This window comes from Natrix helvetica (genome assembly GCF_964273705.1).
Source record: "Natrix helvetica genome assembly, chromosome: 3".
In the NCBI taxonomy this organism is placed as follows: domain Eukaryota; kingdom Metazoa; phylum Chordata; class Lepidosauria; order Squamata; family Natricidae; genus Natrix; species Natrix helvetica.
In genome coordinates, this window is record NC_138549.1 from 127,707,827 (window position 1) to 127,735,576 (window position 27,750).

The following is a 27,750-nucleotide window of genomic DNA, read 5'->3' on the forward strand; positions in this document are numbered from 1 at the left end:
TTTTGGAGAATATAGTTGCACATAAAATACTTTTTTTCATATAGTAAGCACTTTAAAGTTAACAATAGATTAACAAAGAGGCTCAAAATATATCATCAAGATAGCTACTGCACGGTAAAGTTTAACACCTGCAGAATAAAATTATCATAGGACACCCTTGGTATTTTTGTCACTAGAATCCCATTGTTAGCATTTATACAATGACATTAAACCTTATATCCTGATTACCAAATTATTGTGTTCACATAACAAGATAGCCAAACAAATGATTTAAGGTGATGACCCACTTCATACAATATGCTATTGCAATGCCTGGATTCTCAATGTTGAACTATGATTTACCAAATTGTAGTTAAGCCTACTATAAGTTCCACTAAATTACGGTATGTTCTCTACAATCATAGGAACAACACTTACAATTTTTTTCTTACATTAGCTTTATTTAAAACACAAATTATTTTATTGAACTGTTAAACATCTGATTCAGATACAATGATTTAAATAGAAATATGTACAGAAAAAAAATAAGAGTATGTAAAAACTCAATGGAATTATTTTATGCAGAAGAGAGAAAAGGGAAGAAAACTGACCTCAAGCAGAAGTTTCTGCTTAAGCAAACTAGAACACCTGCAACAACATGGAGGAATTCTTTCACAGTTCTTTCAGTCTCAGATGCCTGCTAGTTTCCGTTTACAATCAGCTAAAAATTCGATTGCCCTTCAGTTTGCTGAAGAATTATTTCCAACTTCTTGGGAGCAATGTGAAGACAAACTCTTCATTCAGGATGGCCTTTTAAAAAATATTTTAAGTATTTTTGCGTCTTTTTTCCCCTAGAGGCAATACTTCAAACTGAATTGGTGAAGCCCAGCTTTCCCCTCCCACCTTGCTTATAAAGCTTAATATATTTACATTAGAATCAAGCAACTCCCCCACCCCACCCCACCCCGGCCTAGGAATATAAACAAAAATCACATCCTGCATTATTTCTTAACCATAAATTGTAACTGGCAGGATTGGGATAATTAAACTAATTAAAAACAATGGTATTAAGAATGGAAAAACTATCATACAAAAAACAAGAATTGCAGGATACACAATATTCCTAAATCTTCATTTGGCCATAGCTGAGTCCATGAGAAAATTCAGAATATACAACATAGATACGTGAATGAAAATAATCTTAGGGGGAAAATCCGTTAAGTGAGCAACTAAAGAACCAGAGGTTCTGGCAGAGATGTCTCAGACTGTTTCAGATGTCAGAGGGCAACAGTCCCAAGGTTCACTTAAAATGACCCACGCAGAGCCAGCAGTACAGGCCATCATACTCTCCTTTCAGGGTAAAAAAAAAACCTTTAAATAAACTTTGCACATCTTTTTAGGGCAAGTTTTTAATTATCTCTCAAATGAATAAGTTAGAAAAGGGGCGTAACTTTCCCCATGAATTTCTATATGCTAGATTAAACCAGTCAAGATGAATGGGATGAGTATAAAATGTGCTATTCCATCTTCTATATAAATGTTGCTTCATTTTCAACAGTATAAGGATATAGGTTCCACATGTAGTAGGCTTGGTCCAAGTTTATTTTCCTTTTCTCTGCATTATAAATAGTTCTGCCATTTTTAGAATGTTTTAAATTTACATACCCCAAGAAGTGACTCAAAACTGCAGAAATAACCCCCAAAGCAAAAGGAAGCTCTGAAATACACAGAAATTATGAGCCACACAGCTGAAAAAAAAGGTATGACAGTTCAGTAGAAAATATATTGATGAAAAAGAGTTGCTCTGTAGAATTATGGGCAGGTCAATTGGATCTTCTGTAGATGAAATGTTCATGGTTTCATTCTTAAAATATTTAAAATGGGCAATAGTTGGGACATATCTCTGACCAGCAGGGTAATTCAAGATAAACTAATGCAGTCAAGTTCTTCAAGCAGTTTCAAGTGAGCTTTAAGACTTGTCATAACTCTTCCACTAGAAAGGGTAATCCAACAAAACATATAGCTTTTATTTTCTGTCAAAATGAAGCAGTGTAGCAAATCAACTGTCAATCATCTCAGAGAGTTCAAGCAGGAGCTCATCCTCATCTTTTCCGGGATCTAAATCAATCTCTGCTTCCAATTTGCCTCCTGAGATTTCCCAAATCAACTTATCAAAGTCATCTTCAACTGAAGATTGAATCTTCCCACTTCCCGTTGAGCTCAGTCTGCGGGTCTTTGCTACTGCTGCGCGGGAAGAGCTTGGGTTTGCTACCTCTGCTTGCAACGTGGAGGCTACCTGGTTTTCCAGGTACAGTTCAGAGCTTCACAAAGAGGGGGGGGGGGAGAAACAAAACAATTATAAATCTTCAAGTAGAAAACAGACATCATGTGTAAACCTTTGCAGGATTTTCAGTTCAAGTAAAATGGTGTGGGGCTGAACCATGGACATAAGCTAACTATAGATAGCACAGAGGTAGGTAAGTACAAATTATGTTGTGGTAGTATCTAGGCCATATAAAGAGGGCATGTAGTAAGGGATTGGACTTAATCTGTATTGACCCAGGGCCAAAGTGTTAAATCTACAAGGAGGTAATTCAGGATAGAAATCAGGAAGAACTTTCTTGCACATTAGCTGTCAGCCGACACAACATGCTATCCTATAAGATAGTGAATTCTGTTTTGATGGACGTCTTCAAATAGAAGCTAGATCAGGGGTGACAAACTGGTGGCCCGCAGGCCGGATGCATTACATGCAGGCCACGCCCACCCCAGCTCTGTGACGAGGGAATACATCACAAAACATCATGTGATGGCAATGTGGCGCCACAAGTTTGACACCCGTGCGCTAGATGGTACCTTTTAGAAATACTCTACCAAATTCTGCACTGAAGAGATTTGGACTAGATGATCTCTAATGTATCTTCTAACTTTATGAATCTACAAAAGTGCCATTAAATATCATTACAATGTTGGCAGTAAACAGTTTGGATATTTTCCACCACATAGCCTACTGCTTGCTGTTAAATGATCATATTAATTTAAGTTCAGCAGTATATAACACACAGAAAAGATTAGATTGCTATGGACATCAGATGTAATAAAAACAGCATAACATCTTATAGTACTTCGAAAGTCTAATGTAATTACTTTTATATAAGATTTCTTTAGTAAGTCTCTACTTCAGATACAGAGGACTAAACTGCAAAAACAAATACCAAATGAAACAATTAGGATAGCACAAGATGTTTGTTACTATACAACTACCAAAATATTACCAATGTTTTGAATCAGAGATAACCTACAAATTAATTTAAAAACAAATACATGGTCTGTTGACTTGGGAATCTACAAGATTAATTACAAACTGGTTTAGAATACTTTTGCCTTTTAAACTTTGTTATCTGCAAACTCACAGTGCATCTTCAAAACTATTAGCAAATTAAATTTCAATGTAAGAAATTTGAAGTATCCACATGATGGAAAGATTGCTTTCCAATCTATAGCCAGATTTAAAGAAACATTTCAGTTTTGTTTTATCACAAGGACAGACCAAAAATCATGAGGAGAAAATCTTATTAGCTAACTACTTATATTTGATTTTAAAAATATGTTTGTAACATATTAAAGATATTTTTTGACAAATACTTTCAGAGTTAGCAACCAGATACTAAAAATTTTCAGACTGAGCATATTCAAGGTTCTTACACAATTTTTCCTCAATCTGCTTTCATTGGCTCTTACCCAGATACCTACTCATAAATGTGAAGGGAAAGAACATATGGTAAATATCATATGATCCAATTTATGCCAAGTAAACATTCCACTTTGTCCTGCTGTTCTATGAGAAATATCCAATCATGTGCAAAATGGCTATAAAGAAATAACAATTACCTGTTATAATCCATTTTCTTAGGCATACTGTCCTTTGAAACATCTGGGGTGTTTCCCTAAGGAAAAATAATAAAAAAATAAATAAACTCACTAGTGTGAGGTTCACTATCACCACAGTTATTTTACTCCTGGACTTCCATTCCATTGCTCTTTTTTATGCAAAATACATATTCTATCAATATAAATGGAAAACTCTCTGAAGAGGTTTAAATCTAAAAGTGCTCTCTCCCATCTCATAAAATTGCTACTCCTATAAGATAGAAAAGTATATATAAAACCCTCGTCACCTCAGAATTTTAATAACACAATCTAATAGCTTGAATCTGTTTTCTTACCAGAGCTGTGTTTTCAGAAGCAAACATTTTCATTTCTGTGCTAGCAATAGGGTTCAGGGGCTTTACTGCAGCAACAGTGGGATGACTCTCTGATATTTTTCGCTTCTGTGTCTGTTTTGCTGGGGAAATGGGTTTCACTCCAGATGGTTTCACATTCATCTTGGGTTTGACTGAAATATAAAAGCAATCCAGTGAGAATGGAGTTGTAACCTCTCTATTAATGTTGCACAAGATGTTTGGAAAAACACTTCTTAGAAGAGACCTATTTTAATCAATTCCAAGTTTTAATGTATGGAAATATTTAAAATTATATTTCTAGAGTGATGACAAAATACTATCTAAGCATTCTACCCACACTTCAATGCTTCCCACACAAAAAGGAATTATAACGGCAGTATTCTGCAGAGAACGTAGGACTAGAAATGTCTCATCATAGAGGCAGAGCTTCTCAATGGGAAGAAATAATAGTTGAAAAATGAAGTCAGCTTTCTGCATGCTGAAAATGGGAAATTTATATAATAATGACTTCTGAGAACTAAAGATTTTGCTCTTATCTGTTAATAATATAGATGCTTGAACCTTTATCCCACCAATATGGACTTGCATACGCCTGAAGCAAAATTGAATTGTGGGGAAGATTGACATCCAATGTATACCGTATTTTTTTGGAGTATAAGATGCACTTTTCCCTCAAATAAGAGGCTGAAAATCTGGGTGTGTCTTATACACTAAATACAGCATTTTTTGGCTCCTGGAACTCCACCCCCTTCACCAAAATGGCCGTGCATAGCTTTTAGAAGGCTTTCAGAAAGCTCCTGGGGACTGGGGAGGGCAGAAATGAGCGAAAAACGGCCCGCTTCTGCCTCCCCAGCAGCACTCTATAGACTTCCTAAAGGCTATCCATGCCCCCTCTTTTGACAAAAAACGGGGCCGTTTCATGAAAAAATGGGCCGTTTTTTCTCACTTTTGCGCCCCCCCTTCAGAAACACTCTACAAGCCTCCTAAGGGCTATTCATGCCCTTTTTTGGAAAAACAATGGACCAGTTTTTGCAAAAAACGGGCTGTTTTTGGAGGTTTGCAGAGTGCAAAAACTTTTTTTTCCCTTGTGGCGTCTTATACTCCAGTGCATCTTATACTCCGAAAAATACGGTAATGGTTCTACTTCCCACAGGACTATAAACAGTGCTATTCTTGAAACAATCAGAATAAACTGATCCACAAATAGAAAAAGTTCCAGATTTATTATTCCAGAACACATGCAACAATACTGTGCTTAATTACATGGGTCTAACATGAGAGAATGTCTACTAAAACAAGCAATTGCTGACACCTAACTAGGATTATTATTGTTTTTTCCTTATGTCCAAGACATATTAAAAGAAGGAATTAAAACATGCAGTTTGCCATTATCTCAAAAATTTGATAAATATTCATGTATAACTTGCAGATCAGAAATGTCTTCTATTTAAAAACAAGGAAGTATTCTGGAAAGAGAACTTTACCTTTCATTCTTGGTTCTGCAGCCTGAGGGCAAAGTTTCAGGTCTTCTGATGTTCCCTCTTGAGATCTCATCAACAATCTTTTGGAAAGTGGACGTGTTTTCCCCGTAGTCACTGAAGATTCAGAATTTGTAGTCACTTCTGGCATTTTTCCTTCTGCTATTTCTTCCCCAGCAAGAGGCACAGTCACCTGTAGTTCCTGGGATTTTTCCTCTTGTTGCTGCTGCTTTAATCGTTGCTTCTCCTTCCTTATTTCTTCTAAGCTCTTCACATAGACTTTCGAATGTGAATTACTCACACTATCATTCAAAGGCTGCATAGATGCAAAAGAAAAAAACAAATGTCCAATAAGCAATCAATGCAAGTCCTTTGAAAAATGCACACGCTGTTATGACTCCACCCAAATCAAATATAAATCTTTATTATCGCCTTAGGGCAGACAGCATAACACAACCAACCTTTTTGGTGTTATGCAATTTATAAAAAATAAAAATATTTTATTTATTTATTTAAAAGCATGATCTATGGCAACCATACATATGCTTTGCTTCTTGGTGGAAACCTGAAATCAGAAAGAAATGCATTGCAACTGCAGTGGAGATCAACTTGATTATAATTTTCTACTTAAATCCTGTTTCTGAAAACAGATGAACAGAATACATTGTATGGAACAAAATTCTACATTAAATATTTGATCTTTATTAAGAGTATTTTTGTTTTATAATCAGTGGTCTATTTGGTAGCATAACCTGCCATCTTTAATATGCTGCAACATCAACTGTTGGTTATTATTCATGACAATGGTATCTAAATAACTCAGAAGAATGAGAACATCTCTTTTATCATGTCAAATGCTGCCAATTAAAATACCAGATGTTAGTTTCCAAATATAGTAAATAAAAGGATGATACAAGGAATGTGCATTCACAAAAGCTATCTTCTTACAGAACAATGAAGCTCACCTTTGTAGCAATGTTTCCTATAGAAATTCTTGGAGAAGACCTCAATACCAGAGTTTTTTCTTCCTTTTCAGGAGCTGTTGACAAATCAGAGATACTTTTAAAAGAACTACATTGCCATCCCCAGTTTTCTATATCATTGTTTGGAATAACAATGGTTTATTTAATCATGTGCTGTTGCTGGGGGTAGGGGGTTATTGGTTGGGGGGAGGAGTTTAATTATTTTTTCTATATTATATGTTGATTGTAAACTTCCTAGAGTCACTGCGAGCAAGTAGGCAGCTATATAAATTTTCTTAAATAAATAAACACATTCCAAACCCAGAATGTATGGGAATGACAAGCTTTTGAATGCTCAAGGGCAACAGAGATTCCACATCCTCTAGAAAGTTGCAGGAAGTCAGATATCATTAAAAGCAGTATGGCCAGTGTTTTCATCCTGCTTTTTGACTTTTGAGGTTTTTCATGGGTGGGAATAGACAATATATAAAACAGAATCACAACTGAACCCATTAAATCACTACTCATTATATTTATTGGAAAAACTGAAGTATTGGATGTTACTTTTTAGTAGAAATTATTTTAACCTGTTGCTTGATCTCACACTTGGCTTGGGGGTATTTTGGACCACTCTTCTCTACTGAATTGCTTCAACTGGATATTTTGGATTTGTGTTCTCCAGAACTGTTTAGTTTGGTCATGTGACATTAACTCAGCCATTTGAACTGGTTATTTTGAAATGTTTTTTTTCCACTTCAGAGATCGTTGTAAATTTATTTGTATGTTTAGGAATACATTTGTTTTAAGCTACAATAGATGGATAAATATCCTGATATTCTATGGAATTTGCTGATATAATCAACAGTAGACTATTGTCAATGTTGTTTGTTTAATCAAAATCTGTTAATAAGATTAAAATGAAGCTCAGATAATTCTCTCACACTACTTCAGAATTATCTATATTTAAGTTACAATTCTGAAGAGATCACAAACTTTATGATTGTATGGCAATACATTTTATTTCATATTTAAATCATATGATTTCTGTAGTCATTAATTCTAAAATGTGAGTTTCTCAGGAATGCATTTTTCTAATATGTTAAACAATCAAAAGCATGACTTTTTAAAAAAATAAGCCAATCATCAGACTGTTCTGATTAGTAAATGAATACCATAATAATTTCCAAATATGTATTTCACTATTTACTATAACTTTACTCCCAGGAGAACTAATGTAAATCATTCTAAAAATACTTGATTTGCTTATTAAAAAATATAAGCAAGGAATTCCAAAATAAAATAGAAATGGTTGAGATTTGGAATTGATAAACCTATTTTGCTTCTCAATTCTGAAATACAGACTGAGGAACAATAAGAGTTAGTTTCCTCCATCTTTATTTTTGACATTATACTAATGCACCTAGTATATAACATGAAGAGTTTTGGTACTGCTATATTTAAGATCCAAGCCAATAACATTTATCCATCCTGTTATATAATAATTGGCTTCAAAGTAAAACTGGAATGAATACATTCTGAATGCATCCTTTAGAAAATCAAACTTCAACAAGGAAAGTTTGATACCTGTCAGCTTTGTAACATACAACATCCTCCTCCCAGTTATAGTCCGTTCAGATTGTATCTGGGTCTTTGATGTGCTCTCCAAATCTTGCTGCATGCGGAGAGCTTTCTCCTGCTTGATTTCCTCCAGAGTTTTGATGTGAACTTCCATAAAGTCCTTGGTTTTGACAGAAGACTCTTCCATTTTTCTTCTTTTAGATACAGCTGTACCCAGAAACCCTTCTTTCTGAGGTTCACACTCATGCTTTGGTTTGGAAACAGCCTCTTTTTCAGTTTTTATTCGCTCCTCTTCCATTTGCCTTTGTTTTTTCTCAGCCAAGACTTCAGAAAAGGTTTTGATCCATACTGAAGGAGGTTTTGACACTGGGTTGGGATTTGTTATACAAGCCACTTCAACTTTGGGTTTGGGGTGAATTTCTCCCTTTTTTTGGCCAGCTTTCTCCAAGCGAATTTCTTCAAGTGTTTTAACATAGATTTCACTAGTTGGTTTGGCAGCAGACTCTGACACACCAAAACAAATAATTAAAAGATATACAAGGACTATATTTTAAATTTAATTAAGATCTCACACTTTTTGCCCACTAGAAAGTTGTATTCCCTAATGGTTCTGCTGAGAAAGAAACAATCACACAAACTATTGCTATTCTAGGTTTCACTTTAAACGGGTTGTACATCAACAATATAAATAATTCTTTTCAATCTTTGCCAGATTTTCATATAATGACGTAGAAGCTTGAAATAAAAAAGTGTTGAAATATATGATAAAAATGGATGAACAAAATTCTTCATTCCAGCAAACACAGAACTTCTAAATTTAAAAAAAAGCATTTAAAATACAATGCTGGCTGGCTATTTTTAAAAAAGATTTAGGTTACAGTTCAGTATTCAACTAGCAAGGCACAACATTTAGTCCAATAAAGATGCTTTCTGAACAAACATGAAGAGGATTCAGCTAAGAAAGAAAGAAAACTTTATTGTATTAAAATAAAATTAGTACCTGTTTCCATACTGCTTTGCTCAGATGCTAATCCCAGTCTTTCTTTAAGAAACCTGGGAACTTGAACTGAAATCAAGAATGATAAAGTCAGCTACAGTCACTTTTAATTTTTTTTAAAAGGGTTTTAGAATCAAACACATGACTTCTTGCAATTTATATGCACCATTTACATGCATGATGTGTTACCTATTACCCCATCTAATATATTAAAGCATCAAATACACATACAACTACTATAATAAATATGATACACAACTTTACAGTTTTAGAAAATGTGACTATTTTCTGGAAGACTACAGAAACATATTCTCTCCATAAAACTGAAACATTAGATTTTATCCACAAAAAATGGTCAAAAAGACTTTCTTATTATGTAATTATGATTTATTTATTCTAAGAATAAATAGCAGCTTTATGAAGATATTGAAGTTATTTGGCTTCTGTAAGATAAGGAAAGGGGAGAGCATAACACATGACAGTTATTATTTCCAAGCTCTCCCCACCAAACATATATTAAATAAACAAATATTAAGAACAACACTTCTATAGCTGAATATTATCTGTTTCTAAATATAATCTCTACCTGAAATAAATAAAATATGTTTTATTGATGTAACAGCCATACCTCTTTTTGGTGTTTTTTCTGTACTTTCAAGTGAATCCATTTTTTTCCCCAGTCTATCAGCAAGGCTGCGCTTTAATGGAATTCCAGTCTCGGTGACTTATGGTAGAAAGATAATAAATTTGTTTTATTTTTTTAAAAAGTGTAAATATTTCTACATACACATATGTCTCTACTTGAAATGATAGCCATTATTTACTTAGACGATACTGTAATCTGCCTTCAGTGGGTATGTGCCTAGAACGGCAGTGTATTTTTATATAAAAATAATTTCATAATGTAATAAATAGATTAACTGAATATTTCTAGTGGAGATACAATAAAAATCCATTGTGCTTTAATTCTATTCAGAGGTAATTCAATGTGCTGGAAATGAAAGGAATACATTCCTTGAACTTTGTGTATCTATGCATCTATAAAGAGAAACTTGGTTGTGATATATAACAAATGAAGGTGAGGGGAACAGACATTTCAGTACAGATAGTGCTCAACTTACAACAGTTCATTCAGTGACCATTCAGTTACAACACCACTGAAAAAAGTGACATATTTTTCACATGTATGACCACTGATCAAAATTCTTAGCAACTGACTCACATTTATGACAGTTGCAGTGTTCCTGGGTCATGTCCCTTTTGTGATCTTCTGACAAGCAATGTCAATGGGGAAACCAGATTCACTTAACAACCATGTAACTAACTTAACAACTGCACTGATTCACTTAACAACTGTGGCAAGAAAAGTCATACAATGAGGCAAAATTTACTTAACAAATGCCTCACATAGCAACAGAAATGTTGGGCTCAATTGTGGTGGTAAGGATTATCTTTAGTTCCTTTTTTCGCTTCATCTGATTACTCACCCATGGGAGACTTCCTTTTTCCCAATCTCTCTGAAAGTGTTAATCGAATCCGAGGCTCTTCACCTAGACAGTGAAATACAAGAAGTTAATTTTTGCTTTCCTACCACAAATATAAACAACTATTGCCCCCTTCAGTTACATGGAATATGAATTGAGATAGAACAACTATTCGTGGCAATACTAGTGTCATTAAAGGGTAAAGTTAGATGAGTATTAAATATGAAATATAACCAATTTATGTTCTCCATAAAAGTCATTCTTAAGAAAAAAGTTAATTATGACGTATTTTTACAATGCCATATTTCTGTTAAATGACCCTTTTATAGCTAATGGGTTTCAGACCTGTTTCTCATTGCAAATCATAAATATTGTCAAATAAAGTTCCATCATGCCTAAATTCCTATATAAACATATAATCCTAATCAACAACAACAAAAAAACTGTAGTTACCCTGCAACTAGAAGAAATGTAATAAAAAGACAGATTTACCTTGCCTCGAAGATAAAGTTACAGTTCTGATCACAGTCCGTGCATTTTCTTTCTCTGGGCCTGGTTGAGCAATCATTTCAGAAGGAATGTCTGAAGAAAGCAAAAAGAAAGCTATTAACTTTCACGGCAGCCACTATTTATGATTTGAAGCTTATGTTTACATGCTTTGTAAGAAAGCAACCCAACTGAGAGCCAGTTTGGTCTAATAGTTAAGGCACCAGGCTAGAAACCAGGAAACTGCGAGTTATAGTTCCTCCTTAGGCATGAAAGCCAGCTGGATGACTTTGGGTCAATCACTCCCTCTCAGCCCAACTCATACATTACAGTTGTGGGGAAAATGGGAGGAGGGACTATTAGATATGTTCTCCACCTTGAGCTATTTATTAAAACAATAAAGGTGCCATAAAACAATATCTTAAAAAAATTCAATAAAGTTTATTTAGAACAAATTGCACTAGTGGTCGGTACATTTCATTCCTTGCAACTACACTTCAAAACTGCATATATAATGGAACACAAAATACCAGGTGAGCTTGCAGCTGAAATAGAACTTCATCTTCTTAGTCCCTAAAATTACAAATCATTACAACTAAAGGAAAATGTAATACTACAGTCACATTCTTCATTTCCTTAAGCAATAACCAAGTAAGATATTAGCTTTATCAGATAGGAGCAATACCTTAAAACAAAATTAAGTAAATCTTCACAATGGACTTCTTCTCAACAATGCACAAATACACTCTCCAGGAAATTATCAAAGAGGACAAGTCAGGACATTATGAAAGAAAGAAAACCAACAAACCATTTTGCTGCTTTGATTTTTCTTTCATTTTCTTTGATTTTATTTCTTCAAGAGTTTTGATTCCAAAATTCAAACGTTTATCTGAAAAATGCAGATATCTGATTGAAAAACACATATATAATTCCAGAAACCAAACATTTACAGTATTTGACAAGATTGTAGATTTTTCAAATTTAAGATAATTGAAGAAATTAATATAATCTTAATACTACATAGTGCCTGTTCTTACCTTTATCTTGATTTGCACTAGTCACTGATTTCCGAGTAGAAATTACCCGCAGTCCATTTGGACTTTCTGTAGATGGTTGTTGAGCAGGCATTTTAGATTCATCACCTTCTTCAGATAATTGATCTGAAAGGAACACTAATGTTACTTTAATTCTAATCCTGTTTATTCATAAATAAGCAAGATCTACTGATCTTAAGTCAGTAGAGGGGCAGGTTGCCCTTCTGAATGTGTCTAGGACTGCTATTCATTTACTATCCATAATTTCTCATCAGAAATGTTATGTAGCCCTAACACTAAAATAAATGTTTAATGTCTACTGTCTATGTTCATGATAAGTTAGTATAGTTATTGAGCTATATCTTGGGGTTTCATACTCACGAGAATCCATAACTTACTGTTAAGTATGTAATTTCAGACTGCATTTAAACATTTAGAATAATTTGATTAACTGTACAAGATATATTTAAACTTTCTTTAGAAGAATGGCATGCTATAAAAGTAGGTGTCAATGAAGTAACCATATTTAAAAACAAGGCTGATACTGATTTTAATTTAATCTAGACTCATGAATGGACTTAAATTTTGTGTATGGATTTACACTGTATTCAAATGCTGGCTTTTTTCTTTAAAGGAGAAACTTTGTAACATATTTGATTTGATTTATTAGAAGGACTAGCTTTTTCAGTTTACATGGAAGCTCATATTATTCTGATTTTTTAAATATTGATTACCTTTGCTAATTCTTCATTTTTGACAATGGTTTTAAAGTGATAATTTGATTTGATTACTATCACACTGGTTTACAATTCTAATATGATTTTGAAAATTTCATTGAACTTTGCTTCCAATTTTTTTCTATTAAAAAAAGGAAGCATGAAGAAAGTCACCCGAATCTACATATGTTAACTGATTATTATTTGTTAACAGCAATAGATTCCAGTTTTCATATGAAAATACAGAATAGTGACTGAGGTTCATGTTTAACTTTACACACAAATGCAACTCACTTCTTTAAAGAGATTGAATCCTGGGTTGGGGGGGGAGGAGTCCTATTCTATTGCCTAGTGAGCAATGAAAGAAGTACCTAATTCTCTGCAAGGAACCCTCATCAACCAGATTTAAACTGATCCAAATTCTTGAGCTATTAAAAAATTATTGTTGCCTTTTGAATAGAAGCAGAGACAATGCTGTCGGGCAATAACTGAGATGCCATTTGCAGATGTGCTATAGAGCTCATCTGGGCTTTACATATTTTCTCCTCCTCAACTTTAACAATAAAATTCAATTACAGAAGTGACTGGACATATATGATGACATGGAAAGCAAAAACAACAGCTTGTCCAGATGAAGCTTCAACTGAAGCAACCATTAAAATCATTTGGAAATTCTAGCTAACATCTCTGGATTTCCTCTTTGTAAAAGGTAAGATCTTTCTTAAATTAAAAGTTTGATTTAATGAGTTTGGGGAAAAATCGATCCAAGCAAATGGTCCAAGAAAACAGTATCTTCATTTTATATTTTATCTGCTATACTCATTCTCCCTTTATTTTAAAATTATGTTAGCTTGAGCAAATCATACTTAGCTCACCATCATCATCTTCATCGTCATCTGCTGCATTAATAACAACAGGTGGATGTGTGGGACTAGGAACGTTTTCAGAATTTTCCACCTTCATCACTCCACGCAACTGAGGTGATGGGTTAGACTGAACAGAAAGCTTGTTTTGTTGTGCAGTCTTCATCTCCTCTTCTTGAGACTCAGGCACATTTGGAAGAACAGCTTAAACAATGAAACCACATCAAATAATCCATTTAGTTTGGTAAAACTCAGAATGAATTCATTAAAATCTATGAGAATTTAGTAGTAACTGGCATAAATTCCACTATTTCAATAATCCTACTCAAAGAATACAAATGCTTGAATTCAGTCCATTACTCATAATATATACAGGGAGTCCTCAATTCATGACAGTCATTTAATGACCATTCAAAGTTATAATGGTCTCAGAAAGGATGCTTTATGGCCTGTGTAAAGCATTTCTGGCCATTGTAGAACATTGTGCCACTCTTATGCAGTTAGGCATTTGGCAACTGGGTCACAACAGGTTGCCAAGCATCCTGCAATAATGTGATGGCCATCTGCAATCTTCTCTACCAACTTCCCCTTCTCTGACAACTTCAAAGTTAATGAGAAGCCAGCAGGGATAGTTGCAAGTGAAGGGGATGATGAGCTGACATCTTTCACTGGACTGCAATAATAGAGCCGAAAACTTCAAGATTTTAGCTCCATTCCTGTAGCTCCCCCAATTTAAAACTCTCACCTCCTCTTAAAAGTTTTGAACTTTTATACATACTGTTATTAACATTTTATGTACACCTCAAAGATTCCCTCTTTGAGCAATGTGTGGTTCAGAAATATAAAAAATAAAAAATAAAATACAATAAAGTAAATTGCACTAATGTAAACTAGATTCAATTACATTTTCTTTTCTTGTCCATCCACTTGTATTCATTTTGCTTACTACTTCCTTCTTACCCTGCTTACTACTTCTTATTCTTATACTGCACTTCGTAAAAAATTGTTTACTCCCAAAGAGAATGGCATGGAAGTTTTCTTTGTGTATATGATATGAAGTTATCTGAATCAAATGGGAAACTTTCAACACAAAAAGTTCAACTGGTGAAGTTACTTTCACATAAGCAACAAAAGCCTGAATCTCTTCCACTGACTTATAAACCATTTATTAATGTGGAACTGGTACTTACTGCCACAATTTTCCAAGGAAAAACATTTAACTTACTCTTGCTTGGAGGTAAGAAAAGCCCATCCACAAAACGTCCCTTGTTGTGGTGAAAAGCACAGTTCAATTTCTGACAGCCCAATGGCTGATTCTCCCAAAAGCACGGTATTTCGCTGCGCTTTTTCTGAAGACAAACCGCAAGTTATTAATTATATACAGAAGAGCTCACAGCATTAAGAAAGCAGCATATGCAGTGCATTTAGAATCAAAGCTACAATAAAAGTAATATGGTTTACCAGGAGACACATTGCTTGTTGCTAGTGGATGGATGGAGAAGACTGAGTGGCTATGAGTTTTGGATCCAAATCATGGAACTGGAGATTTTCCATCTTTGGCTCTGAATGGAGCTATGTAGCTCCACAGAGACCTACTACACAATTTGGGGATTCTCCTGGATACACAGAATTATACAAAGAGCATGTGGCAACTACTACTCTACTTTATATTATCCACTATTCCTGCCTGTTCTCACTGCCTTAGTCACCTCTAGACTAGTTTATTATAATACACTATTTGTTTATTTACAGTATTTGTGTATTTATTTTTATTTCATACCTTTATTATTTTTATAAATAAGTATATAGGGCATATACCAGTCCAGTATCTGATTTTATTAGACGCTAAATGATGCTGTGCTTAAATAGTTAAATGGCCCAGACACTCATATTCGAACATAGATGTTTTTAGCATTTACATTTTATAGTGTTTTACTAATTTAGATGAAATATTAATATAGTCCATGTATATGAAATACACTAAACAAATAAGTTTATAAAGCTCTCAAGGCAGTGAACATACTAATGCTCCTACCTCCTCCGGTTTTCCTCACATTAACCCTGTCAAGTGAGTTGGGTTGAGAGAGATGGGTTTATCCTTGAAAACTGAAGCTACAGTTGGTCCAGAAAGACAGGTTGGTCTTACCTGAACGGTAGTTCTTGTGGGAGACTCCATGCATGTTGGTTACAACTTCTGCCTATTAGCCCCGAGACAGAGTTTGAAGTGTTTGGATACACCTACTTGGCTGACTGGATCTCAGTTCTTAACTCAGTCTAAGCCCAACAAGACGTATCCAACTCTTCTCTCAGGATTCATAGACAAAAGTTAGAACATTGCTTATTGGAATTCTTCAATCAGTACAGGAAAATAACTGAGATTATATCTTTGACATCTATAGCTTCTGAAAATCTCTGTGAAGTTGCTGAACGGTTGCCAGATTGCTGGTGGCCATTCCACAGTAAGCTTAGTTTGGCAGGCCCTTCACCACTTTGCCTCGAGCTTAAATTGATTAATCGGCTTAATTGGTGGTTTCCGACCTGCAAGGCTGCCTTCAAGTCTGCCTTTGCTTGGTCGCTAGATTTGCTTCCAACCTGATTTTGAGTCTGTACTTGCTAAGCTGTCGGATTGTTGTTGCCTTGCCGCCTTGAGCGCAAACGGTGGCAAACACCGGTTTCGGCGCAAAAACAGCTTACTTAGAATCGGAAAGGGCGAGAGGCTTCAGAACGCAGCATTACTGATATCACCGCTATTTAGAGACTGCAGGGGCGATTTGGACATCTGGGGAGCCAGCAGAGCCTGCTGAATCGACTTGTCACAGAATTGGCTTGCCTCTGAGATAATTTGGGCCGTTTGATCTGACAGATGCGGTTGCCATTTTGAGGATCTCTCCTCGTTGTACTGGCCAGCTGCCATTTTGAGAAAAATTACTGTCGGATTTATGAGGCAGGCTTGGTCACAAATTAAGGCTAGCTACCTTTACTTCTGGCCACAAGTTGTGATTGTCTTTATTGCCTACCTGAATTTAAACTGGACCAGGCTTGGCTTTTAATGCCTTAGCTGCTTCAATTTGATTCTATAGCCTCAATAAAATTTACCTCAGATACTGGGACATCCATTATATTACTGCCTATCTCTGACAGTCCCGGACCGACCGGAGCGTGATTGCTCCTAAGAGCCTGCTTATAAAATTTCTAAATTGCCTCTTATCCCCAGAGACTCTGTCCAAGTACTTGGTCACATCCTGTGGCTCTAGGGTGTTATACAGTGATCTGTCTAACAGCTTCTTCACGTTGATCTCAATTTCAGTGTATTCCTAGAAATGGCTGATCATTTCATACGCCCTGGCAAGAGGTGTTGAGAGAGATGGGTTTATCTTTGAAAATTGAAGCTACAGCAGATAGCTATGGGCACACCTCAGTATGCCCACATAACACTACTTTGCAAATGCACTGGTTATTATCTGTGGCTAATCTCCTTAATGATATCTGTATATCCCACTCATTCTAATACAGTGGACATATTTTGAGTCCTTTCCTTAAAGGGGATACTTTCCAAGTAAAGGAAATTAAGTTTATTCAAACAAGACTTGAGTCTGTTTTATGCCATTCAGGCAACATCACCGATGTCATCACTAACATGGTCCTTACGAAAAAGCATCTGAATTTGACTTTTTAACACAAAATATAATTATATTGATTAATTTTTTTAAAAAAATCTGTTTCCTTCTGCACATTCAGACAATTTTAATCAAAATAGTCACTCAAAGGACAGTATGTGGTAGTCCTCTAAGGACGTTCAGGTCACAATCACTCACATCTCCCAGAAGTATGTCAGAGTTTTTTCAAATGGAGATGTAAGAAGAAAAAGAATTAGCACACACAAACGTATAGTATATAAATGCAGTTGCTTACACTGGATTTTATATAATCATTTTCACCTCTTTCTTATTAGATTAGAATTTATGTCAATTTACCAAATAAAAATTTTCTTTCTAGGTCCTATTATCAACTACATCATCCAATATATTTAGACATGTAACATTTCCAGGAATATGAAAAAAATTGTTTTTACTTGTACAAATGAAAATATATATTTAGTTTTCAATATCTTTTACAAATAAATCTAATAAATGTTGTCAAATAAAAATTATATTGCTTGATTTATTTCAAAAATATGTTTATTTTAAAAATTGAGAAAAATACAGTTCAGATTACAATTTTAAATATATTGATGAATTAATTTTAAAACATTTTTTAAAATCTTGTAATGAATGAAAAAGAAGAAACTAAGGGTCATGATATGGCATTTGATATGCTGTCTAATTGGTCTTACATTCCAAACCTTTTTTGCTTTAACTTTTGACCCTCTGCTTGTATCGAGACAAGCTCTGATACTCCTTCACATTTAATCAACTTTTTCCCAAATATTTTTATCATTTAACTATTCTACATTTACACTTTTAATTTTTCTCTCCATGGAGGAGGGGGTCTCAGAAACAATGGGAAAACAGGCAGAATGATTTACAGGCCTTTGCCTATAATATACAATAATTGTGTATTATAATCCTGCAATTAAAGAGATTATAGCCTCTTCCAATTTAGGCTGTTAAAACATTTAACAGACACTTTTCCAAATTCAAATTTATCTAGAAAGATGTTTTGAAGCTCTGATCCATGGTGAACTGTAACATTATAGGTACAAGTGCAATATTATTTGTACTGATGGTCTGTAAACACTCTCCTATGAAAGTCACAACAAGGCCATAACTAAAGTACTGTAATCTACTTAATTTCAACTATGCATGCTCTCCTCCCTAATGCCCATCTTAAATGTACTACTTTATTATGCTGTTATATAAGCACTTACGTCAATCTCCATGTGTCTAAAGCGGCAGATACTCCTGAAGCATCGACCTTCCTGCCAGAGCACACACACAGTTTCATTTCCAAGGGCAGCTTCACAGTGACGAAAAGGGCAATTATCTCCCTATGAAAAATGGTAGAGTGAATAATTAAAATATATGGGTGAAATCCAATGCCATGCAAGTAGACATACATACATAGCATCTTTCCTTCAGCTGATCTCTCTGCAAGACCTACATTTAATTTGAAATGAAACACTCAAGATGTGACTAAAGTTCAGCTTTAATTCAAGGAGTTTGAGAAAGGGCCAATACATCAAACTTAACGAAACTTCACTTTGCTCACATCTTGAGTGTTTCATTTCAAATTCAATGTGGTAGTGTATGGAGGCCAAATGCCAAAAAATTTATCAGTGTCCCAATATATACAAACATGATTCTCTCTCTATCTCTGTGTGTGTGTGTACAAATGTGTTTGTGTGAGAGCGAGGGCATGCTACATACTTATGAAAATGAAAAAATTAGGAAAAAATTCTAGGTTATATAAAACAAGAAAAAAGCAAGTGTATACTAAATGACAAGAATATATTTTTTCTGACTAGCAAATGAATTGTGATTTAAATAATCAAGTTAAATAAAATCAAAACTATCCCATTGAGCAATTAAATATACATAAAGGTAGATTTAAGAACAATATTCTTTGTAGTATAAAGATAGCTCTATTAAAGAGTTTTTATTCAAAATGTTAACAGCAATTCCAGCGTTCAATGTTGCAATGAATAGCAACCATTCATTTATTTTTATGGGAGAATAGTTTACTGAATTTGCTATAAAATTTCATTTTGTACAATGAAAGCATGCAATATGAAAGTGGGTATCTCCAGGGTTAGTTCTTCTGATGCCCCTCCCCGTTTAGGAATGGCAAACTAAAAAAATAAATCAATGAAAAAACACTTGATAAATTTCCCATTTATCCGTACTTTATATATATGAATATATAAAAGATTTAGAAAATAACATAATACTTACATGTATATAAAAAATATAAAAAAGTAATTGTTGTATCAGCTCTTTACTGGTATGGGAATAATTATACCCAAAATACAATAAATGAGACATGTGAATTATATATTTGCCTAATATAATCAAGTTCCATTAACTTATTTATGCATTTCCTATATAGAAACATATTTTTCATAACATCATCAATAAATTCACTAAAATTAATAGGGGTTGTTAAAACTGAATATGTTGCAGTTATTGTGTTACACATGAAATAACACAAATATGCTTAGAAGACTCAATTGCCATGAAAAATACCTTGGTACAAGTAGAGTAGAAATAGAAGTAACAATCATCTCCTTGGTTAGACATATTCAAATTAATTTCCTTCAAGTTTAAGGTGTAGAAACAAATGGCTGAATACAATTTTGTTATTTTTCAGCGATAGTTAATCACAACAATGTTTAAAATGGCACAATCTTCTATACTGGATTTAGCAATATCTTCTTTAAAATATAATCCTGAAAAACAAATGAATAAAAGATTGAAATATCACTGAAAATGTTACATTTGATAGATAGAAACATCCATTTCCATAAAAGTTTAACTCTAATACGTACTGATTTTTTTTTTAAAAAAAGGAGTCACGTTATTACATGCATTTATAAGATATGAAGATACCCATAAAATTTAGAGCTTATCTTGGGGAAGATATGAAGGAGCTATTAAGGCTTGGAGAAAAGATTACAGTCCAGAGATGGAAGGAAACATGAGAAACTCAAAATAACCCCATTTTAATTTTGTCTAATATGATTGGGCAGACATAAATTTCCAAGATGCTTTACAACTTTAATGAAGCATTTCTGGAACCCTTGTGGTGTCTATTTCTTGACTTGGCTTATCTTGAAAGACTGACTTATACACCCTAATTTTAAACTCTAAATGATTTACAATCTGATAATACCCAAATGTAAGTCAGGATACTAGCTATCACCTACACAAGTAGCTCTTGGCTTATAACCTTAATTGAGCTTGAAATTACAATTTTAAGTTGTGTTGGTCATTAAGCAATTCACATGACACCTGATTTTACAGCCTTTTTCATGGCAGTTGTTAAGTCTATGTGTGATTGTAATGTGAACACTGGTTGCTAAGAGAATCCATTGTCTGAAATATAAATAAGGTCATGTGAAAAACTAAAATTACTGTAAATTACTGCTAGACACACCCAAAATGTAATCACAAGACCACAGGAGAGGTATGGCTGTTGAAATTTCAAACCTGGATCGTAAGTTAGGCTGGGAAGGTCTGTCATAACTTCTAACAATTGATAAATGACAGTCAAAGATTACTTGTAAAACTTGTCATGGGATAGCACTGGCTTGTTTGAGATGACCTTGTTGTGTCTGTTTGTTTCATAAGGTCCAGCAGGATGAACATTCTCCAAGTCCCTTCTATTAAGCAATGTCATCTAAAGTCTCTTGCAACCTACCCTATGGAACAATCAACCTTGCTTAGGCTTCTGTAAGGCATTAAGGATCTGGCTCTTTGCCAACAGTAGGCCTCTTGTGAATAATGAATGCATTTAATTCATTAAGAAGGGTTTTCTCTGTGGTGGCTTCCTCTCTGTGCAATCATTCCCCCATAGACTAGAATGGTCCCCACTGTAACACTGATGACCTGGTTCTGCCAGCGGGCCTGGGGAACCCAGAGCGGGATAGAGTCCATTAAATGGCTCGTGTGATCTGCTGTCACCAGGGTGGGGGTGGGTGGGGGTGTTGATTTCATTTTATTATATTAATTTATTTGATTTATTAGTTTTATTGTTTTAAATCAGGTTTTATAGGTTCTTGAGTCGCCATGTGCGAATAGGCAGCAATATAAAATCAATCAATCAATATTGTTGTTGTTATTATTATTTGGGCTTTGCTTCATACATCCCTGCGACCCACCCGCTCACACAGGGAGGGGTTGCTCCGGGTGCCGTCCTCTAGAGAGTGCCAGGGGGCGGTGCCCAGGAGTAGGGCCTTCTCTGTGGTTGGCCCTACCCTTTGGAATGACCTCCCCCCAGACATCCGGACAACAACCGATCTTCGCTCCTTCCGTATGAAGCTGAAGACCTACCTGTTTTGTCAAGCCGGCCTGGCATAACGTTACAATCTTGCCACCCCAGGTCATTTTATAATGGGAAATATTGTTTTTAATATTTTTGGGTTTTAAACTTTGTAAGTATGCTTATTTATGGACTTATTTTTACCTCCTCTGCACGATATATGGTGCTATCTTGATTATTGCTCTGTACGTCGCCCCGAGTCCCTGTGGGGAGAGGGGGCGACTAATAAGTTCAATAAAATAAATAAATAAATAAATATGTGTGCAATGTTTTCCAATTTCTCTTTAATATCATTGTAACTATTTTATTGACTGTTAGGAAATCTAGAGTCATATATCAACTTGTAGCCATCTAAGTCAATATAATTATAATGAAATATTTTAAAATATGGTTAAGCAAAATGTTATTAAAACACAGACTTAATTCAACAATACAGACCGAAATACCTTGGTATAATCAGCAGATACTATCTTCAAAACTTCCAGTTATTTTTCGCCTGTAGGTCGAATCAACACTCAATCCATAAAATAGCAACGAGATATAAAGACTTTTCTTCCTCACATTGCCAAGGACACAAATCTCATCCTCATTCAAAATTCAGATAAAGGGTGAATTAAAACTATTGGAGAAAGTAAGTCCATTTGAATAGTCGGGAAGCTGGAAACAGTGCTTAATTGCCTCTTCAAAATAAATAGTTCATTTAAAGAGGAACTTCTGTTTCAAACCAGCTGCAAAGAAGATCCGTCTTCCACAGCCAGGGAATTTTACTTTTTTTTAAAAAAAAATTAAAACATAATGTTTCAATTTCTGGTCTTCAAGATCTCTTCACCTATTGAAAAAGAGAAAAAAATCTTCCCCGGTCTTTATTAACTGCATAGTAAAATATAGTAGCTTTAAGGTCAGACATATATACACACATAAAGTTGCATATTATGTGTTTATACATGTAAAAATGTATATGCAAGAGCAGTATTAATAAGCTGCATTTCAACAAATCAATCTTCCATGCAATTAAATTTTTGGATGAATAAGTTTATCATACAGTACAAACATAAATAGGTATATTCATATTGCATGTCAAACTTTACATGTATGCCTTGTGAGAACTATTTTTAGATTAAATGGATAAATCTTTTGTTTAGTATTATTTGCAGTTGCAAAGCAATATATTTGGCAGCATAACATTAAGAAAATAAAGCATTTTATGTCCACCCTATTCATTTAAAAAATAATAATTTAAAATTCTCTTGTTGTCAGTAAAACATTTCCCTGGAAAAAAGGTGTTGCTGCTTTTCAGCAAAGGTTGAAAAAAATAAGATTGTCACTGATCTAACATCCTAACAATTTTACAGTCACACAGCAAATAAGATGTGTGTAAATCAGAACAGAATTGATTCTTTCCAAATATCATTTTACATATGTAATTTTTATGAATGTAGAATAGTAAGTTGGAAAGTTTTATTCCAGATAAAATAACATTCCTCTGGATATTCATAGTATGATGTTTCCTCAACTCTAAAAAAGTAGAGGGATTTTTTTTAAAAAATATTGTTTGTGTTGAAATTCAACAATAGTAATTTAAGAAATGTCATCTGTAAAATTGCTTTTTATTTGCATTTCTTTTTTTATGCAACTTGCTTTTTTAATGCAATTTGTCTTGCTGGCACAAAATGATACTAGTACTCCAGATGGAAAAATCTGAATGAAGGAAAAAGGTTTCTGTCAAATACATATTATTTGCCATAATCATTCAATTTTAAACAAAATATGTATATTTTAAAAAATAATAGATCTATTAACTGTTTAAATGGTTTAAAAAGCTGTCCTTTAGGTGTACAAAGATAACACATATATCATAACAAGCAAAATTAAAATAATTTTGTTAGGAACATTTCATTTTCATATAGACTGAATAATTTGGGGAATAGTATTACGGTACCTGTCCATTTAGTACATATCCCAAGTATTTTGCGTACTGTCTGTTGTAAGTAATTTAAGAACATACCATCTTTCCAACTTTGGTAACAGATGATTGTTACCCTGTGGATTAAGCCAAAACTATGAACAGTTCCACTGCTGCATTAAAATCCCAACTGTTTTAAAGAATGTGAAAAAGATTATTTTTCCATCTTTTAGTGCAAAAATAAAGTAATTTGTATCTCTGACAGCAGGGAAGTCAATTTATGTACTTAAATGGATTTTATAAAGCTGAATAATTTTGAATTCAGTTGGTACAAAATCCTAAAGAGGGCCATTAACCTTTTAGAGGGGAACTGCTATTTCTAGCGATATAAAGTGAATCATCTAAAGGCAGCAGCTCTCAGATTCTAAATTTTCTGCTCATTTCAAGTTGTTCCACTTGACTATGAAACATCAACAATTAGCATGCTCAGATGACACAGGATGTTTGTATGTTTACATGATTCTTTGAAGCTGGAAACGTAGAAGAGAATACAGAGCTGAGGGATAGAATGAAGCACGTCACGAAAAGACATTGCCACCAACAAAGTCCAATCCCTCTTGAATTCCATTGACTATTATCTGATGTAAATTTAATACTGAACTTTAGTTGATTAGATTCTTGTGTATAGGCTTGAGCCTATAGGCTTGACATATAGTCCTGATCCTTTGCGTCTAATAGTAAATACTGTATAGGGAATATTTTCAGCTACATTTTAAACTGTTCAAAACAGCCAAAATTAGAGCTATCATTCTGCTAATTAACTTGCCATTTCACAGCACTAATTTACATAACTGCCAAAGCTCTAAGTAAAATTTAATCAAAACTGTGAAAATATGATCTGACCTTGTTTCTTGAGTGGAGAGATTTGTTGTCCTGAAAGTACTGGTATCCAATTTCTCAGCTATCCCTACCAATATATAGGACAGTATTTATCAATGTAAGTTGCCTAAAACTGTTTTTAATGTTTTGATAATTGTTGCAACTAATTAAGTCTTTCCTCAATTACCACACTTGCCAAGGGCAGCAAATCTTAACAGCCTTCTGATGGGGGAGATTTGATTACAATTTTTGCATATATCAAATACTACCTCTAAAATTATTTATAGCATTCATATTTGAGAATTTTAATTCTATATGCACCTCTGAGTAAGTTCTTTTTAGCTGAAACTTAATTCTAAATAGATATTCATGGATTTGCAAAGGAGCCTACAGAAGTTGTTCTTTGAAACAAGAATCTAGGAAGACAAAAAGTAATGCTTAAATTTGCATCCATTTCTAGCCATGAACCCAAAGTGGTATTTTTGTTATGAAACCCTTTTGGCAGGTCTTGGAGGGGAAGAGCAATAGACTGATCAGAAATATCAAATCATCTCAAAGGGCTGAACAAGGCTCATATGCAAGGATAGCAATAGTCACTTATAAATTCCTTTTGTACTCTACTGTCAAAGACAGTCTATATAAATAGGCATGTTTTCACACTAAGGTTTCAATATGAGATAACATAGAAAATAGAATGTAAATTCAAAAAATGAATTTTCTTTGCCCTATAACTACATTATGGGCTCTTTTAATCACTACCAATACAAATTTTACCACCACTACCAATACAAATTTTAAGTAAAGTCCATTGTGGCTCACAAAAGTGCTTGATGTTACATATTAGCTTTTAAAATTTCTAGAATCTGCCTTATATGTTACAGCACACTCCTGTTCTAGAACACAATTCCTGTTTGTGGTGTATTCTATGCGCCAGGAAAACAGACAAAATAGGTTAGCCATCGTAGTCAGGACTATCCATTTTGCTTCTGTTTTGTCACAGTTGTTTTCTTTAAGAGAGAGGCTGTCTACTGATAGCCAGTGTTTTCTTTTTATACACCCTGTAGCTAATGTGCACTTACTAACTAAATACACTATATTGCCAAAAGTATTCGCTCACCTGCCTTTACTCGCATATGAACTTACTGTAAGTGACATCCCATTCCTAATCCATAGGGTTCAATATGACATCGGTCCACCCTTTGCAGCTATAACAGCTTCAACTCTTCTGGGAAGGCTGTCCACAAGGTTTATGAGTGTGTTTATGGGAATTTTTGCCCATTCTTCCAGAAGCGCATTTGTGAGGTCACACACTGATGTTGGATGAGAAGGCCTGGTTCTCAGTCTCCGCTCTAATTCATCCCAAAGGTGGTCTATCGGGTTGAGGTCAGCACTCTGTGCAGGCCAGTCAAGTTCATCCACACCAGACTCTGTCATCCATGTCTTTATGGACCTTGCTTTGTGCACTGGTGCACAATCATGTTGGAAGAGGAAAGGGCCAGCTCCAAACTGTTCCCACAAAGTTGGGAGCATGGAATTGTCCAAGATGTCTTGGTATGCTGAAGCATTCAGAGTTCCTTTCACTGGAACTAAGGGGCCAAGCCCAGCTCCTGAAAAACAACCCCACACCACAATCCCCCCTCCATCAAACTTTACACTTGGCACAATGCAGTCAGACAAGTACTGTTCTCTTGGCACCCGCCAAACCCAGACTCGTCCATCAGATTGCCCGATGGAGAAGCGCGATTCGTCACTCCAGAGAACGCGTCTCCACTGCTCTAGAGTCCAGTGGCGGCGTGCTTTACACCACTGCATCCGACGCTTTGCATTGCACTTGGTGATGTATGGCTTGGATGCAGCTTCTTGGCTATGGAAACCCATTCCATGAAGCTCCCTGCGCACTGTTCTTGAGCTAATCTGAAGGCCACATGACATTTGAAGGTCTGCAGCGATTGACTCTGCAGAAAGTTGGCAACCTCTTCGCACTATGTGCCTCAGCATCTGCTGACCCCGCTCCGTCAGTTTACGTGGCCTACCACTTCGTGGCTGAATTGCTGTCGTTCCCAAACATTTCCACGTTCTTATAATACAGCTGACAGTTGACTGTGGAATATTTAGGAGCGAGGAAATTTCACGACTGGATTTGTTGCACAGGTGGCATCCTATCACAGTTCCACGCTGGAATTCACTGAGCTCCTGAGAGCGACCCATTCTTTCACAAATGTGTGTAAAAACAATCTGCATGCCTAGGTACTTGATTTTATACACCTGTGGCCATGGAAGTGATTGGAACACCTGATTCTGATTATTTGGATGGGTGAGGGAATACTTTTGGCAATATATCAAGCATGGAAATCTTCATTTAACCCTAAACCTAGAAAAACTTTAATATAATTAATTGTTAATAAAATAATCAGGTGAGTACTTTTTAAAACCTCAACATTCACAATGTTTGCTAGTTGTTTTTTCCCTCCATATCCTTAAGGAACCAAAAAATGGAGTTAAAAACAATTATTTAACCAAAGAGGGATTAAATGGAAGGGGCTGGACTAGGAATACAGTGGTAATGCTGTACCTCTTACCTAAAAAGGTTTTTTTTTTTAAAGAAATATAAGGTGTGTTTCTCCCACCCACCCCCCGGCTGCCTGGGATAGGGATGGGGAGCGGGAGAAGAGATTCTAAATAAATTAATAAATCAATAAAACATCAAAACAGAAATTAGGAACTGGGCGTTAAATGGAAAGTTAAGGCGAGAACGTAAGCAGAGCAGGCCTCAGGAAAAGCCGGAACAGGGAAATAAACACAGGCCGAGGCCCGGACTCCGGGGCCTAGAGAGGAAGGAGTCCCTGGCTAAAAAGAATTCGATAAATTATACGCAAGGAAGCCGCTGGCCTTACATCGGAGGCAGGGGGAGGGGGCCCAGGTCTTTGTCACCCATGCGCAGGGACTTTACCGAACCCCGAGAATGTGACGACGACGACAGCAAACTCTCGGTTCCCGAAACACCGCGCTCCGACCGTTCGTCTGAGGGGCGAAGATTAAACTCCTCGTCGTCGCCGTTAACGTCGCCGCTGCCCACCTCTAAGATGGCACCTCCCCCTGACGCCCAGCAACTTGCCCGGAAGGAAAATGGCTAAACTAAAGGAGGGGTTAAAAAAAAAAGCCGTTCCACT

At 35.2% G+C, this 27,750-nt stretch overlaps 1 protein-coding gene across 12 annotated transcripts; it reads right to left on the reverse strand.

Annotated features, from left to right (window-relative positions):
- Positions 1 to 419: 419 nt before the first annotated feature.
- On the reverse strand, positions 420 to 27,721 carry ZC3H11A (zinc finger CCCH-type containing 11A). 12 transcript variants are annotated; one of them, XM_081948836.1, is made up of 19 exons: positions 27,536 to 27,721; positions 24,605 to 24,668; positions 22,245 to 22,294; positions 20,004 to 20,206; positions 18,689 to 18,808; positions 15,047 to 15,170; positions 13,834 to 14,025; positions 12,246 to 12,368; positions 12,017 to 12,097; positions 11,215 to 11,304; positions 10,726 to 10,788; positions 9,867 to 9,962; positions 9,242 to 9,307; positions 8,248 to 8,745; positions 6,667 to 6,740; positions 5,708 to 6,017; positions 4,206 to 4,375; positions 3,871 to 3,926; positions 420 to 2,300 (listed from the first exon to the last, which is right to left on the reverse strand). In XM_081948836.1, exons 4-19 carry the CDS (start codon positions 20,055 to 20,057, stop codon positions 2,039 to 2,041), a joined length of 2,379 nt encoding a protein of 792 aa, XP_081804962.1. In that variant the 5' UTR covers positions 20,058 to 20,206; positions 22,245 to 22,294; positions 24,605 to 24,668; positions 27,536 to 27,721; the 3' UTR covers positions 420 to 2,038. The 12 variants fall into 12 exon arrangements, with proteins under 12 accessions (XP_081804962.1, XP_081804968.1, XP_081804971.1 ...); XM_081948842.1 differs by having other exon boundaries at positions 22,245 to 22,627; XM_081948845.1 differs by having other exon boundaries at positions 27,531 to 27,721.
- Between the last annotated feature and the right edge of the window lie 29 nt (positions 27,722 to 27,750).

Excerpts from the sequence above, each read along its gene's own strand:
- ZC3H11A (XM_081948836.1), bottom strand. The coding sequence starts at position 20,057 with ATGTCTAACCAAGGAGATGATTGTTACTTCTATTTCTACTCTACTTGT. Across the intron at positions 10,789-11,214 it reads AACTTTATCTTCGAGGCAAG|GTGAAGAGCCTCGGATTCGA; the intron begins GTAAATCTGTCT and ends TTCACTGTCTAG. Across the intron at positions 6,018-6,666 it reads TAGGAAACATTGCTACAAAG|CCTTTGAATGATAGTGTGAG; the intron begins GTGAGCTTCATT and ends GCATCTATGCAG.